This window comes from Geotrypetes seraphini, chromosome 6 (genome assembly GCF_902459505.1).
Source record: "Geotrypetes seraphini chromosome 6, aGeoSer1.1, whole genome shotgun sequence".
NCBI lineage: Eukaryota > Metazoa > Chordata > Amphibia > Gymnophiona > Dermophiidae > Geotrypetes > Geotrypetes seraphini.
The window spans coordinates 187,634,747-187,646,857 of record NC_047089.1 but is presented as its reverse complement, the minus strand read 5'-3'; the positions used below and the strand labels follow the sequence as shown (position 1 = coordinate 187,646,857).

The 12,111-nt window shown below is 44.2% G+C and overlaps 1 protein-coding gene across 2 annotated transcripts in view; it reads left to right on the top strand.

The window, feature by feature from the left end:
* The window catches only part of YKT6 (YKT6 v-SNARE homolog), a 46,918-nt gene that overhangs the window by 9,792 nt on the left and 25,015 nt on the right, over positions 1–12,111 (top strand). For both annotated transcript variants that reach the window (XM_033948274.1, XM_033948276.1), the window contains exon 3: positions 9,219–9,301. In XM_033948274.1, coding sequence (XP_033804165.1) covers positions 9,219–9,301 — 83 coding nt within the window. The remainder of the gene's footprint in view (positions 1–9,218; positions 9,302–12,111) is intronic.

Below are 12,111 nucleotides of genomic sequence, written 5' to 3'. Positions count from 1 at the left end.
ATAAAGGTCTAAACTCTGGGGACACTGGCATTTTCCATAGCAAAGAGACATGATTATTATATTAATCAATTATGGACCTGGACTGTGATAGCTGAGAAGCTTTCTTCCTTGCCTTAGTTGTTTACAGAAGGATCATGGGAGGGCGCTTTGAAGGAACAACTGGGTGTCTTCCACTGATGCTTCAATGTGGAGAGGGAGGAAAGAGGGATTTTGTTTGGAATGGTTATACTGACTGTTTTCTTTTCATATGGTGTTCATGCTATTTGATGCTTAACTCGTGTGGTATGGTTTTTGTAAATTAAAAAAAAAAAAAATTCCAGCATCTGAAGAACTAAAAATTATGAGTTTAACGTCATTGATTGCATAAATAGCCTTCTTAAATCTGAAGTGTTCAATGCAATCTAGCTTTCCACACACTCTTGGTTGATGAAAGTGCAGATATTTGTTTTCAAAATGTTGATTTTGTACATTAAATTTAGGAAAGTTGGAATTCCATTGTGTGTGTTGCAATTATTAAGTTAATAACGTGACAGTATTGCAATATTTTCAGTAATTAACTAGTTTTATTTTAATGATATGAAGAGAATGGTAAGGTCATTTTAAATAATCCATCTATGATGATGCATCAGGAATGCTTGGAAGACATAATGGTATGGCAGCAATTTTGAGACAATCCATTCCTCATTTTATAGAACAGCACTATATTGCACACTGTGAGGATTTAAGCATTAATGCCTGGAAATATATTCTGTTTGAGGGATATACAAAATGCTTGTATATAAACAGATCTAGTATGATAAAGATGCTAAGGAAGCAGAATGTGAAACTATCTCATTTAAATCTCTGAATAAGGTCTGATGACTCGCTAGGTATTTTGCTGTATTTATTTATTTATTCAATTTTCTATACCTTTTTATCAGGGGAGCTCAGAATGGTTTACATTAATTTATTCAGGTACTCAAGCATTTTTCCCTGTCTGTCCCAGTGGGCTCACAATATATCTAATGTACCTGGGGCAATGGAGAGATTAAGTGACATGCCCAGGGTCACAAGGAGCAGTATGAGTTTGAACCCACAACCCCAGGGTGCTGAGGCTATAGCTTTAACCACTGCACCACACAAAAACTTTAGACAAAAACTCTGCCTTATGAACATAGTAATCCATTTCAGAGTTTGAAGCAACCATTTTGAAAGTCAAGCCAGCATGAGAAGGAAAGACCTGGAATTGCTCCTGCTCCAACATTGCTATTGGACCACCAGGGCAGTTTGGGGGAAATGAAGGATCAAGGAGTGGAGAGGCTACTTCTACTGCTGCTCGGGTCCAGGTAGAAGGGGTAGGGGAGGGGTACAGTGTGAGTCCCAGATCTACCTTTCTACACAAGAAATCTCTCAGCCTGCCTGTCTAACATTGCTGCCTGGATGTCCCACCGCCACTTAAAATAGAACATGGCCAAGACTGAGCCACTTATCCTTCCACCTAAACCTACCTCTCCTCTCTCCCCATACTCTGTGTCAGTGGATAACACTCTCAACCTCCATGTCTCATCCATTTGCAACTTGGAGGCTATCTTTGATTCCTTTCTCTCTTTCGCTGCACAAATCCAACAGACCACCAAAACCTGTTGTTTCTTTCTCTATAGTATCTTCAAAATCTGACCCTTACTCTGAGCCTACAACCAAAACTCTTACCCACACCCTTATCACCTCTCGCCTAGACTACTGCAACTTGCTTCTCACAGGTTTCCATGTAACTATCGCTCTTCCCTTCAATCCATTCAAAATTCTGCTGCAAGACTTATATTCCACCAGAGTCTCTATGCCTATATAACCCCTCCTCTCAATCACTTGGCTTCCTATCCATTTCTGCATATAGATCAAGCTCCTCTTATTGACTTACAAATGCATTCACTCTGCAGCTCCTCAGTATTTTTCTCTTATCCCTCCATATACTCCTCTCCAGGAACTCCGTTCATCAGGCAAGTCTCTCTCATCTGTAAAGAATCAGTATAACCTAAAGATATGAGGGTGAGTCAAAAATTAAAGGCAATTGTTAAATTATGTGCTAACCAGAACAGAGCTAGCAAAATGCAACATATGTACTTACTTGTACATTGCCTGTTGGATAGTTCATCCACACAGAGTGCAGCGTTTGGTCTTTAATTGTGTGGCAGCCATGAGGTCAGAAACATGGACGCTCCATTGCAAGATTGCACCATCAAAAAACGGCGTGCAGTAGTGCACCCTCTTTGGGCAGAGGGAGTGAAACCTATGGAAATTCACCTTCAGATATTGACTCAGTATGGACATAGCACCATGAATCAACAAAAGGTTTGAGTGAGTAAAAAGGTTTAATGCAAAAAGAACAAGTGTAACCAACGAAGGTCGTTCTGGTTGGCCATCAACATCGCGCGCACACAAGTTCACAATGACAGGGCGGATGCCTTGATTAGAGAAGATTAATGAATAATGGTGTCTCAACTGGCTGTAGATTTGGATATCAGTTATGGATATTTATTTGCCTTAATGTATGGTGACTTGGGATGCAGGAAAGCCTGCGCACGATAGGTTCCCAAACAGCTTACTACTCTGCACAAGCAACAGCGTGTGGAGGTTCCAACCCAGTTCCTGAGAGGGTATGAAGAACGAGTATTCTGGAGAGAATTGTCATTGGCAACGAGACATGGGTGCATCACTGCGACCCAGAGAACAAAAGACAAAGCATGATGAAGTAAAGGAAATGGTGCTCACCTGGCTTCAGGAACAGCCAATAAACTTCTCTGCAGTAATGCAGAAGTTGTTGAATGATACAACAAATGTGTCATCTTGCATGGGGACTATGTGGAAAAGTGATATGTTCAATTATTCACAGTTACTTCTATTAAAGCTGTTAAATGTACCGTATTTTTCGCTCCATAAGAGGCACTTTTTCCATCCCCAAAAAGAGAGTGGAAAAGTGGGTGCGTTTTATGGAGCGAATACACCTGCCCCCCAGTACCTTTTTTCTGGCGGTGGTCATTGGCAGTGGTCGGTCCCTGCAGAGCAGCGCATAAAGCAGGAGCGCGACCTTCCCGCTTCCTACCTGGTCCTGCTCTGCTCTGTGATTGGCTTGCCGTCAGTTCTCGCGAATTGCAAGAACTGATGGCAAGCCAATCACGGAGCGGAGCGGGACCAGGCAGGAAGCACGAAGGTCGTGCTTCTGCCTTATGCGCCGCTCTGCAGGGAGAAAGGCAGCCGTCCAGCATTGACCACTGGCAGGAAAAAAGGTTCTGGGGGCTGCGTGCTTCCCAGCACCAGACCACCAGATGTGCACATCCCCCCCCCCCCCCCCCCCCCCGTAGAGGGAAAACCAAGAAAAAAAAATTCTGAACCAAATTTTTTTCCTTGGTTTTTCCTCCTCTACGGGGGTGGGGGGGCATATTATTGAATGAAAAATACGGTATTTTGTCTTTACTTTTTGATTTACCCTCATACTTTCCTTATAATAACTGTGGAACCAGAGGAGGAAACAACTTGACAACAAATTCCTGTTGTATTTGTTCGCATCCTTGGCTCTTGTGTTTGTGCATGGGACTCCAGGCACCTAAATTATGGCACATTTGGCTCTCTGCAAAAGGGCTTCAGGAAAAATGAGAACATCACACCAAAGCTGAGCCCTACTATGAACCTGGTCCTTCATTTTGAAATAAATTTCTCCTTGCCATGTATGTGTAATAATAGACTATTGCACTGCCAAATGTCAAATAAAGTTGTTCATTAACGAAACATGATATGGAATAGAAATTTGTTTTGAAAATTTTCATTATTCTTGACACTATAGCGCAAAGCTTGACTTTATGATTTCAGAGGGCTTTCTATTAAGAATGCTGCAGCATGACACATCAGGCTAGGGCTGAATGAGTCACTGTCTCTCCAAGGAAACTGATTGAAGTTATCATTCAGTCATCTTGTAGAGGTATGGATCTTTGTGTGTGTGTGCATGTATGTGTTTTGCTTTAAACGCATGTCCTTTAACTCCTTAAGAGATTGAAACATAATCTTCTACTAACAGAAAGCATGCATTTCTAAATTTAAGGACATAGTTATTGGGATATTTCTAAAAACAGAAGAACATTGACCCTTTGCTATGGAAATAGCAAAGCTTAGTGATTTTTTTTTCCAGTTAACTGCATAGATTTGGTGTGCCATAATGAGTGCTGCAAGACAAATTGTCTTATAACGCAAGAAGTTATCTTGGTCTGACCAAACACATCACAACAAAGCAAAGTGATACATTTACCCTTCAGTTGCAATACAGAAAAAAATGTCCTTTGAAGAAGAATAGAAATCTTGTCTGCTAAATGCAAGACTTAAGAAGCCTTTCACTGCAATTCAACTTGCAAAAATACAGTGATTTATGCATAGAATTATTGTGGAATGTGTAGATTCAAAGGAGACGTGATCTGGGGCCAAATAAAAGTACATGTATTTCTCATTTTACAATAAGAATGTACACATTAAAAAAATAAACAAAACCCCTATTGGTGTTCATACCTACTTGATACACACACAAATGTTAGCTACCTGCTCATTCAGCCCTTAGGTTTCAGGCCCCGATGCTCAAAAGCTTTCCATACCAGTAAGACGCGTTAAATTTCAGTCTTATTGACACAGAAACTTAGCCTCTGATGCTCAAAAGGGTTCTCAGGGGCTTTTATCTATCCCAGTAGCAGCCCCTGAGAACCCTATGCAAATGCATTACAAGAAACATAGAGTATGACGGCAGAAAAGGACCGGCGGCCCAATAAGTCTGCCCACTCAAGAATCCTCCCTCATCAAGTCCGACCTCCCTCAACAAGTCTGCCCACTCAAGAGTCCCCCCTCCCATGAGAATCTATTTTACAAGCATAACTCTGTAGCGACCCCATTTGTTTGTCCCATCGTCTCTTGAAGTTGAGCACGTTACTGGCCTCGACCACCTAGCATGGTAGATCATTCCATCGATCAATCACCCTTTCGGTGAAGAAGTATTTCCTGGTGTCTCCATGAAATCTTCCTCCTTTTAAGTTTTAGCGGATGCCCTCTTGTCACTGTGGGACCCTTAAGAAAAAAGATTTCTTCCTCCACTTCAATGCGGCCCGTGATGTATTTGAATGTTTCTATCATGTCCCCTCTTTCTCTGCGCTCTTCGAGAGAATATAAACGCAGTCTAGTCAGACGTTCTTCATATGGGAGATCTTTAAGTCCTGAGACCATCCTAGTGGCCATTCTCTGAATCGACTCCATCCTCTTCACATCTTTTTGATAATGCGGCCTGTGGAACTGGACACAGTACTCCAGGTGCGGTTTCACAATGGATCTGTACAACGGCAGTATGACTTCAGGCTTTCGGCTGATAAAGCTCCTTCTGATGCAACCCAGCATTTGTCTAGCCTTTGCTGAAGCTTTCTCCACCTGATTTGCAGCTTTCATGTCTTCTCAGATGAGTACTCCCAAGTCCCTTTCTGCAGTAGTTCTTAAGTTTTCACCATTCAAGGTGTATGTTCTGCATGGATTTCCTCTTCCAAGATGCATTACTTTACATTTTTTGGCATTAAAGTTTAGTTGCCAAATACTGGACCATTGTTCCAGTAAAAGTAGGTCCTGCTCCTTAGTGTTGGGCCTGGTTTCGCTGTCAGGTTCTGTTGCCCTGGCCACAACGTTCCATAGTTTAGCGTCATCGGCAAATAATGTAATTTTGCCTCAAAGTCCCTGAGTCAAATCCCTTATAAAGATGTTAAACAGCATTGGGCCCAAGACCGAGCCCTGTGGCACTCCGCTGGTCACTTTTGACGTTTTTGAGGGAATACCATTTACCATCACCCTTTGTAGCCTGCCGCTAAGCCAGTCTTTTACCCATGCTGTCAGTGTTTCTCCTAGTCCTAACGTGTTCAAGGAGCTCATTAGTATTTAAATGAGCACTCCTTGTAATGCTCAAAAGGGAATGCCCTCTTTTTACAGTCAAGATTTTCCAGCAGATCTGGAGCTTCTGGTAATTGTTTGTGCATGTGTTGTGTGCTTGTATAGTCAGCACACACAACAAAGACACAAGAAGTATACCCATTTTAGGAAAAAAAAAAGCCCGTAGCTGAGCTGGTAGCTACTGTCCTTCCTCTACCAGCTCAGCTGAGTGTGGCTTTAGAGGCACGATAAGCTGAGCCAGCAGGACTCACTGGAGCCACTTTCCCCATGCTGGCTCAGCTGATAAGTAGCTCTTTGAGACCTGCCGGCTCAGTTAATCACAGCTCTAGAGCCACTATCAGCTGCGCAGAGGTAGTGCAGCTTTTACTGGCAAGAGGAAGGAGCAGTGACATCACCCTGCAGGAACTACTGGGCCTGAGGCTCTCATTGGCCAGGTTGTTTAAGGCCAGGCCCTTCCCCAGTGTATCCCAGGATGCACTGGGGAGGGGAAGGCCTACCATTTTGAAGACACGGGCCTGCTGGCTGGAGGGAATAGGCATCCCTCCGGCCAGCCATCCTAAGCCAGGTAAGGGGGAGGGTGTGGGGGGTCATTGGAGGCATGGGGGGGGCGGTGTCGGGGAGGTGCATGGTGACAGGAGAGAGTGGGCATTTCTTCTACTGTCAGAGGGTCTCGGTGGGGGGGGAGGGGGAAATGTTGCTTGGTGGCAGGAGGGAGTGGGCATCTCTCCCACTGCTGGGAGTGTCTGGTGGGGGGTCACTTGACGTTGGCAGTGGGAGAGAGTGGGCATTTCTCCCCCTTCCAGGGATGGTGTTGGGGTGCATTGCTTGGTGGTGGTAGGGAATGGACATATCTCTCGCTGCCTGGGAGAGGGGGTGTTGGGTGGCTTGACAGGTGGGAGTGGGTGGCGGGAGGGGTGCATTGCTTGGTGGTGGGAGAGAGTGGGCTTATATCCCACTGTCAGGAGTGTCAGGTGGAGGGGTCATTTGACGTTGGCAGTGAGAGAAAGTGGGCATCTCTCCCACTGCCAGGGTTGGTGTTGAGGTAGGTGCATTGCTTGGTGGTGGAAGAGAGTGGGCATATCTCCTGCTGCCTGGGGGGGGGGGGGGTTGCTTGATGGCGGTGGGTGGGAGTGGGCATCTCTCCTGCTGCAGTGTTAGGTGATTGTGCAAAGCGCCAGGAAAGAATGGGCATCCCTCCTGCCGATCTTCAATTTGGGTTGATTTTTTTTATTATTATTTTAATTTGTGTGGGGAGGGGAGGTCTGAGCTGTCAAACCTTACTTTGCTGTCAGTGCCTGAGCTAATCGACGCTCAGGCACTGATCAGAAGGCACTGATCAGAATGTAAGGCAACGACAGCTCAGACCTGTCAGCAAATTTTGGCCACAAATGTGGCACAACAAGGTTAGGTGCAACACAAAACAAAAAGGAAGACCCAATGTTCCACAGTAAAAACAATCCAAAGATAAAAACAAAAGACTGTGGATGTGGGTGTTTTGGAAGATGATTTATTATTTGCTCTTCACAATACAAATAAAAGTCTGAATTTGTAATACATGTATGATTGTCCTGCCGGACCCTACACGGTCCATTTTTTTGATGAGACCATCTTCCTCAGGAGTCCAGATGATGTAGGGCAGTGTTTTTCAACCTTTTTACACCATGGACCGGCAGAAATAAAATAATTATTCTGTGGACTGGCATCAGTCCGTGGACTGGCAGTTGAAGAACACTGAGCTAAGTCGTAGGCCAGACCCCGCCCATCTCTACCCAATCTCCACCCCCGCCCCCATAATAGTACTAATTGCACTTTGCACATCCCGTGCCTCATCTGGAAGCCTTCCCTCTGACGTTGCAACGTCAGAGAGAAGGCTTCCGGTTCAGGTGCAGGATGCCCGTAGGAGCCACTGCCCATGGCTTTGTGCACTGAATCAGTTAGGAAGAGGGAACTGGTTTGAAGATAATGTTGTATCAATTGCACTGTGGACCGGTGGTTGAAGAACACTGTTTTGAGCCTGATGCACGTGCTGGCCCTGTGGACCGGCACTGGTCCATGGACTGGTGGTTGAAGAACACTGATGTAGGGTACGCAGAAAAACGAAAATGGCTTGAAACAAGTAGAGTGGCACATAAAATAGAGATTAGAGAATCACTCGGCGATTATAGAGAATCGCTTGTAGTGATCATTTTAATATTAATAACCTCATTGTGCTACATTTTCATGGCAGTATCGGAGATTGCTAGAAAATTTGGAAATGACCTCAGCCGTTTTGATAATCCGCCGCTAAAATACATGCATGTTGAACTGGTTAAAACCAGTTTAACGAGCACATTAAAGGCAGATTTTAGTTTTGAGAATCTGCCCCTCAGTCAGCAATTGAGAGGGCAATTGTGTTTGTTATCTAACACCACCTTTGAAATTCAAAAATGCTGTTTTATTTGGCTTCTTAATTGGCTGCTACTTCTGTGAAGTCTAGCACTTACACCTTGTATGTGGCACGTTCCTTTGCCATTACAGACGTAGCTACCAGCACTTCTAGGTGTAAAGCCCAAGGCGTTATTACCTCTTCTTTGAAAGTATAGTTTTGTGAAACTAATGCTCCTAGTATATATTCAGCAAATACGAAAATGTATGTGCTGTGACCTTATATTTACAGATGGCTCTGTTTCAGCAGAGCTTTTGGTAAATAATTGGGGAAATTTTCCCAATGTCTATGTGTAGACATTCTATGCAAAATAGCCAGTGGAAATTTGCTTCCTGATGAAGGTTCATATTGGTGAAAAATAAGCAAGTTTGTTAGTAAGCTACCTTAAACTCTTAGTTGTGGAGGTGTCTTACTCTAGAAGTCAGAGTAGGATAAGAGCCTCAACTTATCTCCTGAATGTTTGTCAGGCTGTTTCTGGTTTAGTTTAAAAAAAAAAACAACAACCCCAAAAAGAAAGCTAGTTATGAACCAGGAAGTCAGTTTTCCCTTCTAGGATAGTAATAAGAATGTCAGCATTTAGGGGATTACATAGCTTCTAATAAATTATATACAGGTACTTAGATGTACTATGAGGATATGCACTTTCCACACTTTGTACATCAGAAAGATTTGTTACTGCTCACTTACATGAGGTCACATTGTACATGAAATCAAAGCTAGGCTGCTGCTCATTCAGTTCAGCAATCTGACGATCTGATTGGTGGGACACTTTTTTTTCTGGTGGAATAAGTGTAGTAAGTTGATGTGCTTTTCTGAAAAGGCATATGGACTAAACCAAAACATTTTGTCTTTGCAGCATTCAAGAGTTTATGACTTTCACAAGTCAGTTGATAGTGGAACGTTCAGAGAAAGGGAGCAGAGCTTCTTTGAAAGAACAAGGTGAGAGAAATCCCAGAATTGGATAGGGGGAAATGAAGTACCATGTAAGTCAGGTGGCTGCCAAGTTCTTTGCTGAGCATGCTAGCTGGAATCTTGACCACCTCAAGAGAGATGTGATCCTGCTGTGATACCATGGGAAAATAATCCACAATTACATTGTATGCAAAATATTTATTCTAATGCAATGTGTCTGGTAGTCCTGAGTGCTGGGGTTATCCATCTGAACTCGCAAGTTGTTTGCAGAAGAATGTTGCCCATCTTTCAGCTCCACCTCCTTCCCAGTGGTTAGCTTCTGCCCCCTCAATTTTTTCTTCTGCAAACAAGGTGTCTTTCTGATCTGTCTGATTTTTGCTTTGGGTTTTTTGGGTTTGTTTGTTTTTTTCTTACCTCCGATGTTTGCTTGAAGCTTGGTGCCCGGGATTCCCTCTAGTTTGGGACCTTTGCCTGGGAGAGGATGCAGGCTCACAAGGCGGAAGACTGCTGCTGGTAGGATCAACCTTCATGGATACCTGTCAGGCCAGCCTGCTTAATATATTTGGAGCTCAGGGTCTGTTCCTTGAGTAGCTAGCTCGCATACCTGATTCATCAGAGCCTGCTCCTTTCCGGTCACTGGGACTTAATCATGGGCCAGCTGCATGGTCCTTCCCCCATCGTGGTGTGAGGAGTTGAGGTGGTTGAGGCTCAGTCTGACATACAAGGTCTTAGGTCTGATTTGGCAGCCTGAAGACCACATTTTTCTTATGTCTGCCACGGGCTTGATATGCCCCCCTTTTTCTTGTTGCCTTTTATGCCAGCTATTGCTGTATTTGTATACTTTGTGTTCTTGGGACTGAGGGATCTTTGTTGCATGGTTTCTTGTACTGCTTTATCTGCAGTTGTATTCATTGTTCATTTTTTTTGACTTGTTCAATAAAAATCATTACACCTTAAACGATCAATGACTGGGACGAACAGAAATAAGAAGGGTGGAATGCCAATGAATCTTTCTTTCTCACTCGCCCCACTAAGTCAGTCCTTCTCTTCTGGATATTTTATTTTTATTCTTGTGTTGGGAGGTACATTAGCATTATTCACTCACAGATTATCTAATATTTTTGTCTCAAGCCCATCCTGTGTAGCCCAAAAAATAGGACCTAAATTCACCTATTATCCAGGCAACAGGCACCATGGTGACCACATTTGACAATCAAACTGGGACAAACAATTTTAATAAACCAGTAGACAGTTAATTATACCTTAAGACTCAACTGTTTCAAACCCAATAATGCTAGATTGGTAAACCAATAACCCCTCTTTCCTCCCTTTCTAAAGGAAATGGCAACAAGAACATAGGGCTAGATGCACTAAAGTCAGCAATGGTTGCTAAACCTGTTTTCACAGCTTTAGCGACAATAGCTATTTTCAACCCAATTCACAAAACAGCTCACCGTGTGTTTTTCCCCTTGATTGCCCATTTTCCAGTCTGGCAAAGCTAAAATCCCATGCAAAATAGCCAAGTAATTGATGCACTAACATCACTTAGCTGTGCAAAAGAAAAGCACAGAGTTTTTAGCTGTCAGAAAAAAACAGCAGGTTAGACCTAGGTCTGCCTGTTTTTTTGGGGTTTTTTGTATTTCAATGGCACAGATATTACACACACAAAATATCTGTTCCATAAAAAAGAAAAAAAGTCCCCCACTGCCAAAGATGGCCCTTCCCAATGATCCCTGACAAATGCAGTAGGAGGGATGCTGACTCCCCCTGCCAACGGAGGTCCCCCCCCCCCCAAACTTATCTCCTACTCTTCTCTCTTCCTACCGGGCAAAAAAAAAAAAAAGCTAATAGGGGTGCCCACTCCATCTGCCACTGGATGCTCTCCTGAACCCCTCCCCTCTCTGTACCTTGGTAAACGTTGGAAGCTGGAGGGAAGCACAGTCCCTCCAGCTCCCAATGTTTACCAAGGTACAGAGAGGGGAGGGGTTTGGGGAATGGAGGTGGCGTTCAGGGAAGCATCCAATGGCAGGAAGGAGTGAGCATCCCTCCTTCTTTTTTTGTAAGAGGGGGGAGGGTAGAGGATGGAAGATTGAGAAGTCTGTGATGCAGGGGGTCCAGGACCAGGTGGGGGCATGGTGTGAGAGTATTTGGCCAAGCAGGAGGGAGTAGGCATCCCTCCTGCCATTTTTGCTTGCGGGGGGGAGGGGTCTCTTTTTTTAATGGGGTAGATCGTACATGTGTAACACATGCACAACATCTAAGAACATAAGAATTGCCGCTACTGGGTCAGACCAGTGGTCCATCGTGCTCAGCAGTCCGCTCCCGCGGTGGCCCTTAGATCAAAGACCAGTGCTCTAACTGAGACCAGCCTTACCTGCGTACATTCCAGTTCAGCAGGAACTCGTCTAATTTTGTCTTGAATCCCTGGAGGATGTTTTCCCCTTCGACAGCCTCCGGAAGAGCGTTCCAGTTTTCCACCATTCTCTGGGTGAAAAAGAACTTCCTTACGTTTGTACAGAATCTATCCCCTTTTAACTTTAGAGAGTGCCCTCTCGTTCTCCCTACCTTGGAGAGGGTGAACAACCTGTCTATCTACTAAGTCTATTCCCTTCATTATCTTGAACGTTTCAATCATGTCCCCTCTCAGTCTCCTCTTTTCAAGAGAGAAGAGGCCCAGTTTCTCTAATCTCTCGCTGTACGACAACTCCTCCAGCCCCTTAACCATTTTAGTCGCTCTTTTCTGGACCCTTTCGAGTAGTACCATGTCCTCCTTCAAGTATGGTGACCAGTGCTGGACGCAGTATTCCAGGTGGGTTCGCACCATGGCCCGGTACAGC